The sequence below is a fragment of the Erigeron canadensis genome, chromosome 8, assembly GCF_010389155.1.
Source record: "Erigeron canadensis isolate Cc75 chromosome 8, C_canadensis_v1, whole genome shotgun sequence".
Classification (NCBI taxonomy): domain Eukaryota; kingdom Viridiplantae; phylum Streptophyta; class Magnoliopsida; order Asterales; family Asteraceae; genus Erigeron; species Erigeron canadensis.
This window is the reverse complement of record NC_057768.1, coordinates 35,154,507-35,175,885: the sequence shown is the minus strand read 5'-3', so window position 1 is coordinate 35,175,885 and position 21,379 is coordinate 35,154,507. Positions and strand designations below refer to the sequence as shown.

Genomic DNA, 21,379 nt, shown 5'->3' with positions numbered 1-21,379 from the left:
CAAGTAGTGTTTGTGGCCAAGTATATCTCTTACACTTTTGTGGTACCTATTACAATGTCACATTTCCACCAAATTTCCGAAAAAGTTAAAAAGCCATTAACTTAATGTAAAATATGTTTAACTATATACACACTAGGTTTTTCTTTTCTTTTGGCATGGATAATTATACACTAGTTAGTAGCTGGGAAAGTGAATACGAGACGATTAGATATTTCTCACATATTAATTTTAAACACATAAATATATATGACCCAATCATTTGTTAAAAATATAAAAAAAAGTTAATATATAAAGAATTTTTCACCCAGATTAAATGTGTAAACATACACCCATACTAACTTAACTTAATGTATTAGTTGTTACAGCTCAAAACAATTATATTACATTTTGTATCTATTTATTATACTTTAACAGTTTAACTTCTTGCCAGATATTTATCATCTGTCCACATGGAAAAATCAACCACTGGGACACAAGCATAGTTGTTAAACTCGTACGAGTCACGAGTCGACTCGTACGAGTCGAGTCAAAACAAAAAGAAAACGAGGCGATTCGATAGAATGACTCGTTTTACTCCAGACTCGTAACATGACTCGTGTTTTGTGATGCGAGTCGGTCCGAGTCATGTACGAGTCACGAGTCGAGTCATGAGTCACAAAATAATTCTTAAAATTTTTTTATTTTTTTATAAATATAACTCTTTTATATGCTTTTAAATTTACTTTGATTTTAATAGTATTTTTATTTTTAGCTTATCATATTAATAAATTACAATATTTTTACAATAAATAATTACAAATAATTATAAAAATATACATATTCAAATATCCTGACTCTTACGATTCGAGTTACGATCCGAAAAATCATATTTCGAGTCGAGTCAAGATTTACAAGTCGACAACTATGGACACAAGTTACAAGACTATTCACCAATATCTTTAAAAGTTACATAAAATACTTATTGCTATAAACATATAACATATTACTTATATACTCTACATACTAAAAACTAATGTGCTATGTACAAGTCTTTTAAACATGAAAGGTATAAGCTATTAAAGCACATACTAATTTTAATTAAATTTCATTTTAACCCTTTTAATTCTAACCAATATTCATTTTAACCCCTTAAAATTTCTATTTTTTTAAACTTTTATCTCATTTATAATATATTAAAAACCTATATGAATGTATAAGTGTTTTATTCGTAGAATGTACAAGTTCTTATAACACATTATAATTTTTACCATTTTTCAGTTCTAACTCCTTGAAATTTATATTCTTTTAACTTTTGTTCCACATTAAAGTTTTCGTTTTAATTTTCTTGACACTAAGTTTTTAGGTTCTCATTTTTTCATCAAATAACTTTCACGTAGTTACGATTGTACTTTTAAACATTTGGTTTGACTATTTTTATCCGTCTTTTTATGTATATATATATATATTATATATAACGTTTTTAATATATAATAACTTTTATTATCGTTACGTCTTAGATTCATGTAACATTTAAATCATTAACATAGTTATTGTTTCTGTTCTTATACAAAAGGTCTATACAAATTTACAAATCCTTTGTGCCTTACAAGTTCTTATAACATATAATAATTTTTACCAATTTTTTCGATCTTTTAACTTTTGCCTTACATCAAAGTTTTTATTTTCGTTACACTAAACTTTTGGATTTTTATCAGATAACTTTCACACAGTTACGGATTTACTTCTAAACATTTGTTTTGATTATTTGCATCTGTATTTTTATATAAATAATGTTTTTTATATAATAACTTTTGTTATCATTACGTCTTACGTTCTTATAACATTTAAAGCATTAATATAGTTATTGCATATATTTTTATACATCTTTTTACTCTTTTGCATTTTTTTATTGTTATTGCTACATGTTTAATTGTACTTTTTAAATTTTGAGTTCGAGACATAAATTTGGGTAAAAAAACTAGTTACATTCAAATATCAATATAACAAACGTATAGGGTAGGTATCACTTGTATAAACCATGGATTAGTGTGGACCAACATGTAGACTCACAAGTCACTAATGAACGGCCATTTATTAATTACTGTCATTAATTTTAACTTTTGAAGTATTTATGTTGCATGTGGAGCCTAAGTTTAGAACTTTAGACAATAGAGTACAAAAAGTAACTTGATGGAATTTTGCGGTTTTGATGTTTTTGTTAGATTGGTGTAAGAGATTGTGATATATAAAGTTAAGGAAAAAACTATATGTTGTCTTAAAGGTTATAGTTAATATATACAAAAAAATCACACTTTGCATATCGTAATCTCACTCCTGAATCTTATAACAAGTATACAAGTATATTGTGAACCTCTCATTTTAATTCAGGGCTCGCCGAAGTGTACGGGCTAGGAAGAGAAACAAAATGAGTTGAACTATGTGAAACGAATCCCTAGATCGAACCAGACATCCGAGAAACCCCCACAATTGAGTAAGTTAGAGGACAACAAACAAAGAGTTCACCTTAACTATGTATTTAGCGAGACCCATAAAGTTAGCCTCTGGTCACTGGCTATCATTTTTGTGTAATATATTTGGTGGTTATATATGAAAGTGTTTACCTAAAAAATATTAAAAATAGATGGGATTTTTTTTTGAATGTACGCAATTTAATTAGAGTATTACATCATTAATTTTACAACTTTGTCTCCACCACATCAGAATGAAACTAGAGGTGTACAACTATTTAGCTATTCGTCATACATATTTTGTACAATAATTATATTGGTATGTCATCCATTTGTAACGATTTATCGACTTTTAACCCTTACTAATCTGGCCTCGCGGGGTATCGTGGTGAACTCCATGATGTGTACTTTATGCGGACTTGAACCAGAATCACTTAACCATTTATTGTTCTGTTCGCCCTTTGGTGAAATCTTGCTGGCTCAGGAGTTTGTAGTGGTTCTCTCCACCAAACAGATAACTCTCTCTTATCTGGCTAACATCCCGATGTTTCGCGCATCTGGGTCCTTGGGAATCCGCGTTGGTGCTACTAGTTTTACTCAATTGTGGCTTGCCCTCTATAAACCAGTCATGTTCACTCTTGGGGTTTTCATCTGGATAAGATACTTGAGTTTTGATACTAAAAGTCATGTCCTGGTTACTTGATGGCTGATGCACTAGTTATGGTTTAGCTATCTAAGTGTTTGAGGTAGTCATCGTAGCTGTTTGGTCTAAGGTGGTTGTGCAGAGAAATGTGTTAGTCCATGTTAGCTTTTCTGCTGACTGATGAGTTATTTCTTGGTGCCAAATTGAATGATGAATTTCAATTTTGATTATTTATGCTTGTTGAATTTGGGGTAGCCTTTGAGTTAGAGATGATAACATAAAACAAAGAACGTGCAAATTTCGATCCACCATTTCCATTAAGCTGGTTATAGGTTTTTAGCAGCATAGCCGTTAAGAGTGTAGGTAATGCATGTACGAATGTCCCTACTTATGTGATGGCAATATAACATTATTAAAGAGACATCCATCATAGGCTCCTAGAAGCAAAGGGCCATCTTGTTCCTATACAATCTAAACGGTTTTGACTGCCACATGAATGAATGGCTTTTTCTGGGGCACATTTGTTCTGCGAATATAAAAGCCCCACATAATGCAAGTATTTAGGATTGATTTCCTTTCCGAGAGGTCGCACCGAAAATTTGATTCGTCAAGATACCAATTCTACATGTTTGGACTACAGTCCTAAAGTTTTATGTAAGCTGCTCGAGAACAGCTTCTACAGAAAACAATTCAGCTTGCTCCCGCCTTATTTACATGTCTCTTCTCCATGCCTATATTCAGCTACCACGTACAACTTTATAGAAAAAAATAGCAGGTCTAATCTGTCTTGGCCTTAAAGAGGGCAAGGGACTAGAAAATTATAAATTTAGTTTTGCATCCCCTAGGACCCCTACCAATTAGTTCTAAAACTTCTACCAGGTCTAATCTGTCCAGGCCTTAGATAGGAAAGGATTTTTAAATCCATTTGCGATATCAATGTCATTACAAACTTCTACCAGTTTTTACACTAATCTACTCCTGGTTTAAACTAGTTTGGGCATTTTTTAAAGGTACCCTAGAAGTTTTAGCTATGATTTCGGCTACCACATATATTCATGGCAAGAGGAATTACAATAGAAGATGATAACCATTAATGAACAAAGAAGATCAAATCAATGTAAAGAATGGCAATGTGATGCAAAAACATTTAAGGATGTATCTAAAGAACATTGCTGCAAATTCATAAACAAAAAGATCAAATCAAGAGCAAAACACAATACACAAATTGGTTAATTAGTTTACTAAGAAAATCTGATGGGTATTCATACAATGAATGTGTTATGAACAGTAATAATATAAAAGAATGGGGAGCAATTCAGATCAATTCATGGATACAAAGTAAACCCTGCTAAAGATAAAGGGCAAATGGGCAATATCAAATCAAGAGTAAAACATAGACTGCATTTTTTTCCGCAGATGCTGGCGTACAGAATTTTTTCTTTTTACTATAGATTTAAAGGCAGAGCATGTCAACCATACTAACAACATGAATTATGATTCATAAATGTCAACAACAGATTACTCAAGATTCAAGAAGACTATGATGGAATCAGAAGCAATATAACGGGCTAACGGCCATTAATAATGGTATACCTGATGATTTGGTTAATGCATACTTATGGACGTGTTTGAATGTGTGTTTGATGATTGCAAGTTTGCAACTTCAGGTCACAATAATCTATTTTCAGTGGGTTTAAAGTGACCATATTTATTATTTTTCTGAAAATCCAACACCAAGATAATCAGATTTACAGAAATATAGTCACTATTAAACTTTCAACATTCGACATGGATAAATGTAAGCATCGAACACCTTGATAAAGTTCCAACAGTTTATCTACCACGTTTCGGTAACCTACTTCTACTTATGACTATCTGATTATATAGGAGTCAAAATCTGCTTAACACTAGATGAAACAAAGTGGTAGAACAATATTCCATATATTGTATCTAATTCCTTCGGTATATGGACATAAGTATACCCCAACTTTATTGTCTATGATTAACTAAATATATACAAATGTTCATTGTACCATCTCCAGGATGACCTAGTAAAACGGCGGCCCAAAGGTCTCAGAAGAGACCCAAAATCGAGACCTCCCTGGGTAAACACTTTGGGATGGCCATTGGCAGGAAGAGTCTGGAAATGACCACGATGGTAAGCCAAATGCTCAACTCTATGTACCCTAAAATGGACCCCCTCTCCGTTTTATAAACTGTTTAATACACCCACATTGCAACGACATTGAATCATTAGCGAAACATAGATCCCAGATTTCCAAATTCTGAAGCAATAATGCAACAATTATGCAAGTAGTTCTTTACATTTCACAACCGAAATCAACTACTAGCAACAACAATTTTAATTATTAATGAGCTCACACAATGACCATCCAGTTAACACGAACTTAGCTTCATTTTTCATTAAAACAAAAAACAAAACCCTAATTTTTTTATATAAGAAAAAAATAGGGCTTATAGAAAAAAGTGAGTAAAATTACTTTTTGTAACGAGCAACTTCACCATCATTAGGGAAAAAGCCCATAAGACGTCCGGCAGAGTTCTGATAAGCATACATAAACCCACCCATAACTCCGATCAAACCTCCGGTGACCATTGACGGACCTCTGATTCCTGGCTTTATACCTGCAAAATTTTCATCAAGATTCAAACTTTATTATAAAACTGAAGTGGGTCTTGAAATTGAAGTGAAATTAGAGATGGGTTTTGCAAGAGTTTAACAAAGATTCAAACTTTATTATAAACTGGAACTTGGTTTTGAAAATAAGTTGAAAATTGAGGTGGATTTTGTTAAAAAAATGTATAAAAATGAGTGTACCGGAAAGATAGCCGACGGTGACGGAGATGCCGGAGATGGTGGTGAGACGGAGGTAATCAAGAGTGTTGAAGTTAGCGACGGTTTTAGTGAAAGGTGGGTTGCGATCTATCACTGGGTATTCAGGCTTAGCTGATGCTGTTATGTCGGTGTTCATCTTTGTTGTTTTGATTTGCTTGTTCAATGACTGCTCTCCCCTGTGTATCTATACGACTATATCTATTTTGACAAAAAGAGAGAGAGTGTGTGTGTTTAGAATTGAGATTGAGAAGACAGTGTTTTATTTAGATGGGCTTACTATTGGGCTGTTTCTGTTTTGATGTGACAGGAACCCAGAAGCCAGAGGGGCTAACTTTTAATACGAAATGGGCTTTTGTATATAGATTAAATTTCTATAATGCAAACATTTATGCCAAAGAGAAGCAGGAATAACTAGCTTATAACCCGTGTAACACGCCAAATTTGTATATTTTTTTTGCTTTAAAGAACTTTTAATACCTAAAAACCTATTAACATCTAAATAAAAATTTATATACTTTTAAACAATAATTATAATACTACATTTTTACATACTTTTGAACAATAATTATAATGCTACATTCATTGCTAAGGAAAAATGTTAATAAATCATAATGTTTTCAACCATTAAACTAAATTATATATATGAAATATTTAAAGATATATTTTTTTGAACACTAAGTTATAATTATACCTCTACTCTTATCAAAGGTATCAAAAATGTTATTTTAATTCAGATATTTAAACAATCACATCAAAAAACTATATAATATAAAGATTTTTGAAAAATACTTGTAGTTTCGTTGAAATAAAGCGTTAATGATGGAAATAAAATATAATTAAAATCTTTTTAAAAAGTATAATATTTTTAATGTTTTATTAAAATTAAACACAAAAAAGGTATATAAAAAAAGTCATACAACTAAGATTCTTTACCAAAAGGTAACTAGTGAAGTAAATGGTATAGCAGGTTATCAACAAATATATAAACATATAGTAAATTTATCAATAACATATTCATTTATCAACCAATTTTAAATTGAAATTTTGTCAAATACTCAATTACTAGTTTTTAAACTCGTCTCCAACAATAGACACGAGATTACGATATTATCAATATTAGATCTTCATACATTTGGCTTATAATTTTAAAGAAATACGGTTTTAAGTGTTATATTTTGCAAGTTGTAGTACAATAATAATAGGTTCATCACTGTCATTATTAGCCTAGACATATTGATGGAAATGTTTGTCGTAGTCATTCCACAAGACACAAACTATATATAATAATTTCTCCATTATAGAATATTTTAAAACCAGATGTACTGATAATGTGATATTACTATGAAAGATAAGTAAGAATTAAAATATAAACATATTTGTGATACTGTACTTGACATTCAAGTATATGTATTTAATCATGATGCGCGTCAATAACACGCATAGGTTTATTTTCAATAACTTGTTCTATGATAATATGATAATAACTAGGGTTGTTTTTATATTTTTTGATAAAAGTTAGAATTCTTGATTTGAGTGACAACTGTAACTTTAAACATTAAAATGCAAAACTAATATACCAAAAAGGAGAAAATTATGTACCTTTTTTTATTGAGAGATAAAATAAATCTTGAATGGAGTTTATATTGATTTGGATTTAAGATTCAAGTAACCCTCTGTTGTAAATTATATTTGGTTTTATAATCGTCTCATCTCATGTGATTCCTATTGTATTTAGGATAATGATGTTGTATATCGTAATCAGTTATTATGTTTAAGATATGTATCTAGAGTTCACATTGTATTTATGTCTAATATTAAACTAAAAATTAATATTTATAAATATAAAACTCTAATCTAATATTTGTTAATAAGTCATTAGGTTTTTAGATAATTTTTTGTATAAAATATTTCATATGTTAAAATTTTTTTGATTTAATTAAATGATTGTAAATTTTAAAAAAATCTCTCAAGTTGATGACTAAAAATAAATATAAATTAAGTATTCAGGGTTAAAAAGTGTAAATTATTGATGGAAAACAAAAAACAGTAAATTAATGAGACTTTTTCTACAAATTAATATAAATATTAATATAATAATATATTTGGATAATGATTATTAAGATTTTTAATTTGTAGTTTATCTAAATAATGACATCATCAAAAGTCAATTTGAAGAAATCGAACGATGTGATTGGCTAATAAGTCATTAGTTCAACTGTCTTATAGTATATATTAAGATTAAGATATAACATTATAAATACTAATATATAATCTATAAAACTGTTTATGCATGAAAATATAATATATTATATTTTTTTATACAAGTTATAACATTAAAAAAATAAGGAATATCATTATTATAAAAATTTGTTTAATAAACTAATTGAGTGAAATATAATTAGGTCATTTATAAAACTAAAACAAATAAATGTAAAGTGTAATAAGTAAAATATAAGGACTAAAAATGTTATTAACCAGCTCTTGGGTCAATGATGATGTCATCAAAGAAATCTAATGGTGAAAAATAAAAAGTAAAATGTAATTAACGGCTCACACTTTTTCAAATTTGAATTAACGGTTTTGTTTTAATATATATTAAAAATGGTTAATGGATACGGTTTTCTTTGTATAGATTATTATCTGAAAGAAGATGATTTTTTTTTTTTAGATTTAAATGTTTACATTTTTTCAAAAAATTTAAATATATACAGTTTAATAAATATCTCATTATTTTAGAGCTTTTTCCCTACCCAGCTTTGTAATTATATCTAAGGAGATTCAAACGTTGAAACTCTTGTAAAGAGATTCAGGATGACGAGCACTAAGCTAACTTGAAATACCTTGGAAATATTAGTTAAAGGTGGATAGGCTTGATTTTTCTATAGATAGATTGAAATAATTTATTTTTTTTGGATTTTCTATTATGGGTACTTTTTAAAAATTTTCACACTTCGTTTTCTTTAAAGTCATTACACTTTTTGTGGCACACCTCGTACCACCACTTGCATTTTAATATATCACATCAGCTTGAATTCTGAAGTGATATATTAATGCTTCTGCCATATCACACCCCTTTTAGGTTTATACTAGGAGTTACGCTTTGTTTTTTGCACACTTTTAAATAAACATATTCATATCAAAATTATTTTTAATTAAGTGGTTGAAGGTTCAACGCAAATATACTTTAATAACGTAACCATTTCAATAAGACGGGGCCCAAAATTTTATAGGTAAATAAATTAAAGATGAAGTCAAACATTTCTAAGTAAATCAAGAATCCAAATAATGAATTTTTTTTTTAATTTGATGATCAACAAGTATAAAATGGAATAAGTGAACATATATTTAATGAATGATATGGATTATTGTAATATCTCTATTTAAAATTAAAATAGAGAGATTATCATATATCCCTTTGCTAAAGCTTAAAATAACATATTTACCAATTTAATGTATGTATTATCACATATACCCAATGTTAACCCTAAAAATGTCGTATATGCCCAAATAGATTATTTTGATAAAAACTCAATATTAAAACACTTTGATAATTATAAATGCATTAGCTATTTGACCATTTTATCCTTTTTCTTCCCTTTTCTTTTTAGATCGAGAAATACCACATTTTTCTTTTTTGGTTCCTCTTTAAGAAAAGGTTATAAAATGTTTTTCCTTTTAAAAAAGAATCTTAATAAATGTAAAACTCTCACTGTGAGCGATATACATGTTCATGTGTTTTGAAGAAAAAATAGAGCAGGAAAAAAGCAATGTAATTTGATAAAAAGATGGTTTATGAAATTATTGTATATCAATTTATGATTTACAATTAATTAATGGATCGAATGGTGTTAGGGAAATCAGCCATGATGGATGTTATGTTATACAAGCTATAAATATGCATATATATTTACTGTAAATATTCGTATATAATTGTGATTCTTCGTTGTAAAACAACCTAGTAAATATATCTTATAATTTTATTCTATTTCTGCTGTAAAATGAGTATTTCCAATGTTTAAGTAATCTATGAAATAAGGAATGATATTAACCTGGCATACTGGTATTTGCCTATCAAGAAAAGTAAAAGGATAGAATGGTCATTAGCTAATGTATTTATAATTATCAAAGTGTTTTAATATTGAGTTTTTATCAAAATAATCTATTTGGACATATACGACAGTTTTATATATATATGGTTAACATTGGGTATATGTGATAATACATACATCAAATGGGTAAATATGTTATTTTAAGCTTTAGCAAGGGGATATATGATAATCTCCCATTAAAATATAGTAAAATTATTTATGCGTACACAGGCTACAAATTTAATGAAATGTTAAGTCTCGTCGTTGTACACTTCTTGTAGTCATTTTCCTGCAGAACAAAAAAGAATGTTAACCACCTAGATTTTAATTAGATAAATAACAAATGAAGTTTGAATCAATTACGTACCTTGAAACAATGTCTTCAAATTGTATGGCATTGTGAGATTTGAATCTCCTCCGCTCCAAAACATGTCTGCATATTGGTGATTGGCTACTTGTGTGAGATGAACAGAATCGAAGAATAGATAGTCGTTGACATTATCACAAATTGCAAACTCTTTTATTCCTCCCTTTTTATAAATCCCCTGTTTGTTGTTTAAGTAAAAAAACAATATAAGATTTAAAATTATTTAATTAGGATTCACAATAATTAATGGTTGTTACATACGTACCTTGAACACACGAGTCAAATTTCCAATCACCATTTGAACATACTGTACACGAGTAGTATTATACATAAATAGAGCATTACTAGTGTCATTGTAACCCAAAGGACTCAAATAGTCATTTGCACCACAGCTAAACAGGTAAACCGCATCGGAGAGCAGCTGTTTAGTTTTCACAGCACCTAAACTCCGCCTAAAATGTTTCCGTAAATCGTGAAAATACTGCAGCTGTGTCTTAAGGTCGATTACCTGCCCTTTATTTTGTATACATGGTATATACCAATTAACACAATTAATACAAGTTAATTAGCATTTTAACTAGTACGGATTGTGAAATCAGATGGGTAGATACATACAAATCCAGCATGTGTTTCCATTAATGCACCAGCTCCACCGGATGCAAAATTTGCTCCGTTGACAAAACTATTAGTATTATTCTTGCCTAGTTGGAATTCGAAATAAGCTGAAATGAGAGGAAGGCCTGCATACTCGGCTGTACATGCGTAAAACAAGAGTGATCATGATAGAGCTGATCATGATATATGTATGTATAATTTAATTACAGTAAAACTACTGACCGATGAAATCAGAGATAAGACGGCCATTGGAAAATCGGCCACTTGGGGGACTGAAGTATGAGAAGCCATAGGGCTCAAAGTTTGCTTGGTAGCCGGTTGTAGTATTTATGTAGTTGTTATTTCCGGGGTCAAAAAGTGAATCACCAAAAACAAACAGTGCTACTTGTTGATTAATGCTGATATGCCCCTGCTGCTGCAAACTTATGCAGCTTGTTGCGGTAATAAGCATCAACAAACATGAAAGAATAACTAGTATACTCATATCTATATATAAGTTAGACTGATATAATCATATATATTTGATTTGATTTGATTGGTAAATCAACCAATTATCAATATATATACATGTCTTCTCTTCTCTGTTCATATATACAATAGGAACGACTTTTATATCTTTGTACGCAAATTGGTGAGTAAATTAACACAATATCAGTTTTAATTTTGTTTTTTTTTTTAACATTCTTAGCATAAAAGTTTGGTTTTCTAATGTAAGTTCAATTATTATACTCTCTTTAGGGGGAAGAAAATTAAGATGATGATATTGCACTTCACAAAAAGCAGGGCATAATTTTTACTATATTTAACAAAGTTAGTTATTCGTAGCATGTACTCTTTTTTGTCCTTCAAAATCATATTGCACATTTCTCCTTTTGGTAAAGTTGTTGAACACCTTACACGTTCATTCAAGCAACGAATCCATCATCCTTGGTGTTTAGTGGTCCGTTTACATCAATAACCAAAAGCCTAAGCAATATCCGTTGTCTGCCGGTTGACACTTGCTTCAAAACAAATCGTTTTGTACTGATCTACAAATGCCAAGGGTTTTAAGAACTATAGATAACCAATGGGCCGAGTATGAGCCGGGTTTCAGTAACTCTAGACTCAGATGTAGATCAATTAAAGATCGCCATCCCTAACCTAATTTCAAACTTAACAGGTCTTTGTTTACTTTTAAACAATCGGGTAACAGATTTACCTACTTTGGACCGATCAAAAATAAAACTAAATACCAATAATTAGTACGGGTAAATAGAGTATCGTATCCTCAGGAAATCACGGGAAAGTGTTAACTATTTTGACAAGTTAATTAAACTAGACATAAACTTAATATCGATTGAGTGATTGTTTGCTTAAAGCTAAAATTAATTAAGAACTTAACAATATAATTCAATTGAATAAAAAGGACCATTCTCATGCTTCAACTTATGTTTTCAAAAGTATAACCTAACTTATGTTCGTTGGAAATCACATAGACATGATTCATTATAGACTTGGATTGAATGAATGTTAAGAATTAATCAATTAGGTTGTGATGATTCACGATAACGAAAACCTGGGAATTGACACAACTAAATTATCCTTTCATTAACAAGATTACAAGTTCATAAGAGATTCTTTCAATAATCCATGATAAAACAAGAATTTGAAATCAAAAGATAGATGAAATATATTCAAAGTTATAAACAAGTAATCATTCATTCAATTCCAAACAACATTAGATGCAAAACACAGTTAAGAATTAAACATCTAATCCAACTTGAACATAAAAAAGGTTGAATACAATTGTCTTACATAATTGTTCACATGAGAATGATCAAAAGAGAATTAGCCTAAAATCTTCATCAATGAATCTTCAATTCGGATTGTAATCTCCATGAATTTGTGATTTGATGATGAAATTGGAGTGTTGTGTGTGTTAGAAACTACTCCAAGTATGAGAAAATATGAGTGGTAACTTCCCAATTCGTGTGGAATAATGACATAAACTGGAAATTAATTAAAACCACAAAATTCGGAAGTTGCACAGGTGGCCACCGTCCCAGACGATGTCTTCTAGCGTCTCAAACGGTATTAGAAATTGTAGCAAATTCCTTTACGCTCAACAAACGTCCCAGATGCTGACCAAAATTGGCCTACCATCCCAGACGGTGGGTGTTATCGTCCCACACGGTGGTCCAAATTCTTCCTGAAACCTTTACGCTGCCAAGACGTCTCACACGGTGTCAATAAATGGGTCACCGTCCCAGACGGTGGGTCCCAGTGTGTTGAACGGTGCCCCATGAATGGAATTTTCCAGACTTGTGCTTTGACTTTTCTTGACTCGTTTCTTGATCTAATTAGCTCCAAATTGTCATCTATGACCTGAAACACTTAACAAACTTAAATGCGCCTTAATCGTCTATTAATCTTCACAAAACATATCCATTTTATCCATTAAGATCATACAATTTAAGCGTTTATCACCTACTGGTAATTAGATATTCGTTAACATTTATATATTACTATTTCTTTTTTGGAATCCTTTTATTTATTACCAATATTTATGCATTTTGTCTTAAACTAGCAATATATGTTGTAAATTATTTCATTTAATGTATTTTTTGATAAACCATATATATTAAGTGATAAATGTGTTGAATGAGGAGATTTAATATGTCAAACTTGTAATTCGTGAAAAAAGAAAGGGAGTTGATATAAAAGGTACCTTATCTATCTCAGTCTTATTTTGAATATTTAAAGTCTTTATTTTTAACTTTTAAAAATACATTTTTTTGATAATAGAAACTTGATGAAAAATCTTTATCTTTATATATAATAAAGAAGGATTGTTTTTTAAAAGTATTTTTAGAAAAATTATGGTGTGTCAAGATTACACATTTTTAAAAGGTTTTTTCTTTAATTTATGATGTCATATTTGACAAAAAAAAAACAAAAACAAAGAAAACTTCACTTAATGCTTATTTAAAATTCTTAATCTTTTATTTGAAACAAATAAATTTTAAATTATTCTATAAAATATTATGAAATGTCTTTTTATACTTTGTTAAAGCAACGGGTACTCTTATTTTACATATCATTATGTTAGTTAATTCACTATCTTCATATCAAGGTATAACATATTGATAACAAAAATTACATACATTCTTTTACCTTTTCTTTGTTTTAAAATTTTGATTAGAATGTCCGGGTTGCTTAGCTAGTATATTAATAAAAAGAGAAGACTTTTAAATCATAATCCATTCATAGAATTTTAATTAAATATCATCTAATAAAGAAAGTTATTTAGCGTTAAAAGTGAAAATATGTTACACCGGAGAACATAAAAGGGAAATTACAGGCAAAGAATCATTTTATTGGGTTTTAAACACGTATTTAAGAATGTGTGAATGAAGACAAGCCAACAAGACACTCATGGATTCATCCACAGATTCTGCCACTACTCCTATTATGATTCTCTCTGACTCATTTCACATTATTCTCATTATTAGGGTTTTACCTTATCCCCCTTCCCTAAGAAATGGCAGTTTCTTCTATCTACACATCAAATTTCATCGTTCTATATTCCAACTCAAACTCATCTTTTCCTTATTTAGAAAGCTTAGCATATCACTTACACAATGGGGTTGAAAAAAGAATAAGGAGGAGTAGTATTTGTAGAAGGTTTGGTGCTGTATCTTCATCACATTCAAATCCCAAGATTTTGAAGTCAAATAGAAGGACTAGGTTTGGTCAAAGATTGTCTCCTTATGACAGTGATAATGAAAATGAATCTATTGATTTCAATGCTGCTGATGATGATGACGATTGGCTGTCTGATGTGAGCTATTTCATTTTATTGTTTATATATATATATATAATTTTATATATTGTTATCTAGTAGTTATGCACATAAACTATGATTAAAGGGACATAGGGGCAGGATTTGAACCTTCATTGGGATGTAGGAGTATTATCTTGTATTAATTATCAGGCTTAGTTAAAAGTTTGCATTTTTATGAATCTTTGGTTGTTAATTTCTTGAAATGTGATGGTTTGAAGCTTGATGATCGGTTATAAGTTGTTAATTTCTTAGAAAATATTAGCAATTCACCGTAAGAGGATCCTTAATAGTGATTCCAAAAGTGATTTGCTTGTCCAGGGGTATATGTCGCATTTCTCAGAATGCTATAGAATTAACTGAATTTAAAGTTTGATTGAACAACTCGCATTTTGTGACATTTGTGGATTCATTGTATGCTTGTTTGATTAAATGGGTAACTTGAAGTTTTGCTTTTTCATGGTTCTTAAGCTGTTAATATACTGAATTTTGAAGTTTGATGGGTGGTTTACTTCCTCGCTTTTATTGTCTTTTGCTAAAATTGGCAATTTTGATTCTTTTTTCTTCGAAAAGGTGCAAGTTTGGAGTAAAATTTAACAGTTTCCATAAAGGGACATACGCCGCTTCATTTTTGTGGCTTTTCCTCAAATGGGTAACTTGAAATTCACATTTTTAGGCTTCTTTGGTTTCACATTGAAATATGAATTTTATGGAAGTTGGTTAATTCAATGATGTATTTAGTTTCAATGTTATGGCTATTTGTTCAAATGGGTAACTCGTTAATATTACATTAAATATGTCCTTAAATGACATGGTACGTGATAGTCAAGGAGTTTTAAGTTTATGTAGTTAATTGGCTTTTCTTACTTACATTTTGTCACCACCCCTCCAAAATCTGATTCTTTGACCCTAAGAAAATTACAATTGTAGTAACTTTCTTGTCAGACACTGCAATCTTAATGTGTGCTATAAACTAACGATAGCTTATGGTATTTGAGAACCTGCTTTAGGAGATAGCTACTTCGTTGATGATTTGGATATATTGATCAACATTATCCCCGTTGACTGCTTGGTGTATTTACAGGATCCATGTCCAGGTTCTGATGACGCTAAACTCAGACGAAAGTCACAACCTGCAATTAATGGCAATGGAGACAGAGGTAGTTCTCTTGACTTTTGAGGATGTTATAGATATCATTATATTTTTTGATTATATCATTAAAGTGAACTCAATTTGTAGGAAGCATGTTTTCACGAATGGGTGGAAAGAAAAAGAACGTCAACGGTAATGGAAAGGTCATATTAGACAGATACAACCACGCTGGGAAAGATAAGGTAGATTGTTTCAACTATCTAGATTATGTTTGTAACATTCCATTGAGATTTGTGTAGAGGTGCCAACATTTGGACTTGTTTACTTACGAATGGGGTCGATTTGAGATATTTTTTGTTCCTACTTGTCAAACAGATAAGTTCATATAGTTAGCTAAAATGGATACGAGTAAAAACTTTTAAAAAGCATATTTTTAATTCATACAACCTCCATAATCACTCGATATGAGTTGAATTATCTGTATATTAAATATAGTTTTGTAATTGTATGCAACACATTAACTAATCCTAAATTTTTCAAGGAAAGAATGACAAGAAAGTGTTTCATGGCAACCAGAATACCAGATCTAACTGGTACTAAAAAGTATATGTTATCCTCTTACCCAACCATCCCGTTTTGCTACCTCTGAATAGGAACGGTATCTAAATTTTCTAATTACCAGCAGGATGCAGGGAAGTCTTCAAAGAACAGATATCGGCGTTTATCAGAGGAAGTAGATGTAGATGATAAATGGTTTCCGTTACTCGACTACCTCACAACTTTTGGCCTTAAAGATTCTCACTTTGTACAGATGTATGGGAGACACATGCCTTCCCTTCAAATAAATGTTACTGCAGCACAAGAAAGATTGGATTTCTTGATGAGTGTCGGTGTAAAAAGTAAAGATATAAAGAAAATACTCATGAGACAACCACAGATTTTGCAGTATACAGTGGAAAGCAATCTTAAATCCCATGTGGCATTTTTGGTCAGTTTGGGCATTCAAGAATCAAGAATTGGGCAGATAATAACTGCTACCCCATCTATATTCTCTTATAGTGTGGAAAATTCATTAAAACCAACGGTTAGATATTTGATTGAAGAAGTTGGTATTAAAGAAAGTGATTTGAGTAAAGTTGTGCAGCTGAGCCCCCAAATTTTGGTTCAACGGATTGATAATTCATGGAACTCTCGGTATAGATTTCTTGCCAAAGAACTTGGAGCACCCAGGGATAATATTGTAAAAATGGTCACCAAACATCCCCAACTCCTTCACTACAGCATTGAAGATGGCTTATTACCGAGAATAAACTTTTTAAGGAGTATCGGCATGCACAATTCGGACATATTGAAAGTTTCGACTAGCCTCACGCAGGTATACATTTTTATCTTTTTAGATAGAAATACCTATTGTGCAGGGTAACTAGTTAAGAGTTGAGACGGATTTGTTTATGTGGGTCTAAACACGTCAGGTTAAGCTGACACGAGATGCTTCTTTTCTAAAACCAATACTGTGTCATATACTCATATATGACTAAAGAAATTATAACATTTTATTTGCACTTTAACTTTTGAATCAAATGAATTAGGAGGTCTTATTTAATATATTAAAAATACGTATTATCTTTTTAGTTAATTTTTATTCAAGTCTTTTGACCCAATGTTATTATATATAATAAACCATAACTTAACTTTTGAATGGTAAGTAATGGATCGAAATTGCAGCCAATTTTTAGTACTCTGTGCACTAAATTTGTAAAACGAAGGATTTTTGGATCAATTTACCAAAATAAACATATTGTTTTGTAACCATTTTTTTTATATTCAAAGGGAAAAATCTATGATTCGATGGACTGACCTACATTGAAGCTTGGTATGCATGTAAAAAGGGTAATTGGATGGGAACCCCCTGATCCCATGTACCATTTGGTATGCATGTACTTGTCCAATTAATTAAATCATTTCTTAAATTTTTTGAAAAACAGATATTCACACATTTGTCCCCAACGGGACTAAGAACCCTTAACCTTTTGGTTGGTAGGTCACCTCAAATGCTGATAGGCCAAAGGCCTGTTGGTTCTATATCTAATTTGTAGTTTTTTATAGTACAAATTTAAGTGCTGATAGGCCAAAGGCCTGTTGGTTCTATATCTAATTTGTAGTTTTTTATAGTACAAATTTAAGACATCCCTGAAAAAAATTGAATGCGTATTCTGGTTTGAAATTCGTTATCCGCCGCTGTTTGTAAAATATTTTATTTTTCGACTGTAGGTGCATGTATTTTTTTGTTTGCTTGTTATGCTGCTAGAGCTAATGGGCTAGCTGGCTAACCAGTTTTGTTTGGTATGGGCTGGGCTGGGTTGACCCGAAACACTTTTTCTCCTCAGGTTTTGTTACACTTTTTTTTTTTTAATATGAATAATCAGTGTGTTAAATATTACTGGATTATAAAGAGTTATGCTAATTTAGTTCTAATCTTACTCATCTATTTATAATCTGGTACTTATAAGTAATCTTTGGGTGAATGGGAGGGAGCCTTTAAACCTGTTTAAAAGAATTTCTTGTTGTGTTTAGCATTTATCTGAACCTGCTTGACCCGTAAGAAATAAGACACAACCCAAAGTGACCCATTTGTAAAAAATAGGTCGATATGGAGACCTCTAATACAGTTCCACTTGAAAATGTGTGAAACTATTCATTCAAGTTCTTATGTGTTTATGTGTATATACAGGTCTTTTCATTATCCCTCGAGGGAAATTTGAAGCCCAAATACTTGTATCTGGTTAATGAACTTCAAAACGAGGTCAAATCTTTGACCAAGTACCCCACATATCTAAGCTTATCCCTGGATCAGAGAATTCGTCCCCGGCATAGGTTTTTGGTTGCTCTAAAGAAGGCTCCAGAGGGACCCTTTCCTTTGAGTTCATTTGTTCCAACTGATGAGAGTTTTTGCCAGCATTGGGCAGGAACTACTGTAGATAAATACTTGGCCTTTCGACAAAGGTTACTACTTAAAGATTTGGCGAAAAAATATGAAAGGTCGTGACCCATGTTTTACCCATTAAAAGTTTTGTTCTTGAATCCCCATCAAATATTTTGTCTCCACTCTGGTAAGTGATACTTTTTTTCCTTAATTTTTTTTTCCGTCTTTTGTAAATGATTTTTCCTACTGGTTATGTGATCCAGTTTTAGTGCTACAATTCAGGTGGTGGTTCAGTTTCCCTTTACTGAGTTAGATATAAATCTTAGCTCCTCTGTTTATTGCTTATAGAGAAACCAAGATTGCCTCCAAGCTGCTTCTAAGGTGCATACCGCTTTTACTTTTTTATACCTGAAACTAGAGGTTGGAATTTTGACACATTCACCTAAAAATGGGCCAATTAGGGTTTGTTTCTATCTCTAATGGTAACAGTGGACTGGGTCAAGCCAAGTTATTTAACTAAAAGGGCAACGGGTTAAACCAGATCAAAGTGGTAAAACAAGTTAAAAGTTATCTAAGGTGTGTTTAAGCGTATAAAAAAGCTCCTAAATCATTCTACTAAAATAAGTTGGATTGTTCTCTAATACTGTAAGTCTGTAACAGAACTTTTGACATTATTTTTTGCTAATAAAGTTCCAGAATGGATAACATAATCTACCCATTTTGCTACTTCTAATTGTAACTTTCTTATGAAATGAAACAATGTAAAATAATTAAAGGGTATAGTTGGGAAAGGTTAGAAGTTTTTATTCCGCTTCCGATATATATCATAATCATTATTTTGAACTTCTCAAGAAAGAAACATTTGTGAAAGTAGAATGCTTTTAGTTTGGCAAGAGAACAGTAAGCGTTTATGTTGCAGCTTAAATTTGACAATACTATTGTTTATAATAATGTGAAAAAAATAGAACACAAATGAGATATGACCAAACTCTCTACAAGTCAATACTTTTGACAGAAATCTTTTCTTGTACAGATTCAATTTGTTAAATTTGATGTTGTAAGCTGACACCTTTTTCCCTAGGATTGCCGAGATACTGCTGGTTCGACTCTTTTGGTATACATACGAACATAAAAATACAAGTTCTGTTTTAATGCGAGGAAACGAAATGTGAGTAGAATTGTAAAAAGGTATATATCAGATTCTTGTGCCAAATATATAGTTTTCTTGTTCTTATACATGGCTGCAAGTTATTTTCACCAGAGAGTAAGAAGCTCATGATCCTATAATATGTATAAAAACGACGCTTTTGTATAGTCTTTTATAATTCTTTTTGATATCTATTTCGTGGGTTACGTTTTTGAATCTTGGATATGAGATCAAACATGACATTTTTGTTGAATTTGTATATGTTCATTGATGATCTTGATAGGTTTTTTGATTATGACATCAAAAGGTGTTCCCCTTGGTACTACCCTTATTTAACACGATCCAAGAACTTCCATAACAGTGGCATGATTCAGTTTGAGCAATGGATCTTGACATCATACATCCTGTTAATGAAAATTGAGTGTAAACATTATTCGTTTTTTTGTGCACAATCTGCTTCAAACATTGATTATGTGAATGTGACCCTTGGTAATGTGAAAAGCCACAATTTGCTTGAAAGGCACGTAATGTTGGTGCATTCCTACCTCATACATCTTTTAGGTTCTTTTCTATGTATTTATGGACCCAATTTATGGATAAGAAGTCATCTAGTGGGTTAACATTCTTGGCAATATAAAGTTTTAAAACACTTTCAACCCATATCCCTCATAATGAATGAATTAGTTATACGATATTTTTTAAAGATCTTAGGTCAGTATCAATGAATAATATATAATCAATGTATATTAATTTAAACATTGGGTTAATGACATAAATAATAAGTTACTTGTTTCTTAGAATCTTAGGCTTGCATCACTATTTGCATTGCAACAGTGTAGATTATCAAATTGTTCGGTTGGCTAACCAGTTGTCACATAAATAGCTTGACTAATTGTTAAACATTATTACAATGAAGACAATAAGTCAAGAAGTTATAAGTTGATACTAAATATTTATAATACATTATATAAGCAAATTTATGACATAAATCAAAATATGATAAAGTTATTATCTTTCTTGTAAATATAGCCAGTTAAAGGTAAAAACTAAGTTTTTTTTTTCTTGGATTCATCAACTTAAATTATTCTTTTTTCATTAACTTGTTAAAAACTCATGGGAATACCTTATATTTAAGTATACATGCGACATGCGTTAACCAAGACAGTCAAACCTCATTTCTCTAATTTCCCATACACCAATGACATTCGTTTATATTTCCAACCATAAAAATATAGCAACTTATCGTCTTATCTTTTCTTTTAGTGCAACAAGTCACTAACTTTAACAATGATCAAAGACACGTTAAGCTCGTCTATATACTTGCAAGCTTAACCAAATATAGCGTTCAAAGCTTGAGAGCTATTACTAAATAATCTCCA

The 21,379-nt window shown here is 30.7% G+C and overlaps 3 protein-coding genes across 6 annotated transcripts; 1 reads left to right on the top strand and 2 right to left on the bottom strand.

Annotated features, from left to right (window-relative positions):
- Window positions 1–5,343: 5,343 nt before the first annotated feature.
- Window positions 5,344–6,186, bottom strand: LOC122579488. Its single transcript, XM_043751670.1, has 2 exons — window positions 5,930–6,186; window positions 5,344–5,736 (listed from the first exon to the last, which is right to left on the bottom strand). The coding sequence occupies exons 1-2, from the start codon at window positions 6,081–6,083 to the stop codon at window positions 5,588–5,590; spliced, it is 303 nt and encodes a 100-aa protein (XP_043607605.1). The 5' UTR covers window positions 6,084–6,186; the 3' UTR covers window positions 5,344–5,587.
- A 4,130-nt stretch (window positions 6,187–10,316) lies between these two features.
- On the bottom strand, window positions 10,317–11,501 carry LOC122610705 (GDSL lipase-like). The gene is made up of 5 exons (XM_043783671.1): window positions 11,240–11,501; window positions 11,018–11,154; window positions 10,668–10,910; window positions 10,403–10,580; window positions 10,317–10,324 (listed from the first exon to the last, which is right to left on the bottom strand). The coding sequence occupies exons 1-5, from the start codon at window positions 11,499–11,501 to the stop codon at window positions 10,317–10,319; spliced, it is 828 nt and encodes a 275-aa protein (XP_043639606.1).
- Window positions 11,502–14,420: 2,919 nt separating this feature from the next.
- LOC122579683 (transcription termination factor MTERF9, chloroplastic) lies at window positions 14,421–20,519 on the top strand. Of its 4 annotated transcripts, XM_043751905.1 has the most exons (8): window positions 14,421–14,837; window positions 15,922–15,997; window positions 16,078–16,172; window positions 16,613–17,305; window positions 18,662–19,040; window positions 19,136–19,234; window positions 19,935–20,041; window positions 20,284–20,519. In XM_043751905.1, exons 1-5 carry the CDS (start codon window positions 14,538–14,540, stop codon window positions 18,974–18,976), a joined length of 1,479 nt encoding a protein of 492 aa, XP_043607840.1. In that variant the 5' UTR covers window positions 14,421–14,537; the 3' UTR covers window positions 18,977–19,040; window positions 19,136–19,234; window positions 19,935–20,041; window positions 20,284–20,519. The 4 variants fall into 4 exon arrangements, with proteins under 4 accessions (XP_043607840.1, XP_043607841.1, XP_043607837.1 ...); XM_043751906.1 differs by lacking the exon at window positions 20,284–20,519 and having other exon boundaries at window positions 16,616–17,305; window positions 19,935–20,216; XM_043751902.1 differs by lacking the exon at window positions 20,284–20,519 and having other exon boundaries at window positions 19,935–20,216.
- The last annotated feature ends 860 nt before the right edge of the window (window positions 20,520–21,379 follow it).

Coding starts and splice junctions, on each gene's coding strand:
- LOC122579488 (XM_043751670.1), bottom strand. CDS start 6,083: ATGAACACCGACATAACAGCATCAGCTAAGCCTGAATACCCAGTGATA. Junction 5,737..5,929: donor CACCGTCGGCTATCTTTCCG/GTACACTCATTT, acceptor AAAATTTTGCAG/GTATAAAGCCAGGAATCAGA.
- LOC122610705 (XM_043783671.1), bottom strand. CDS start 11,501: ATGAGTATACTAGTTATTCTTTCATGTTTGTTGATGCTTATTACCGCA. Junction 10,911..11,017: donor TGGAAACACATGCTGGATTT/GTATGTATCTAC, acceptor AATAAAGGGCAG/GTAATCGACCTTAAGACACA. Junction 10,581..10,667: donor ATTTGACTCGTGTGTTCAAG/GTACGTATGTAA, acceptor AACAACAAACAG/GGGATTTATAAAAAGGGAGG.
- LOC122579683 (XM_043751905.1), top strand. CDS start 14,538: ATGGCAGTTTCTTCTATCTACACATCAAATTTCATCGTTCTATATTCC. Junction 15,998..16,077: donor TAATGGCAATGGAGACAGAG/GTAGTTCTCTTG, acceptor CTCAATTTGTAG/GAAGCATGTTTTCACGAATG. Junction 16,173..16,612: donor ACCACGCTGGGAAAGATAAG/GTAGATTGTTTC, acceptor TCTAATTACCAG/CAGGATGCAGGGAAGTCTTC.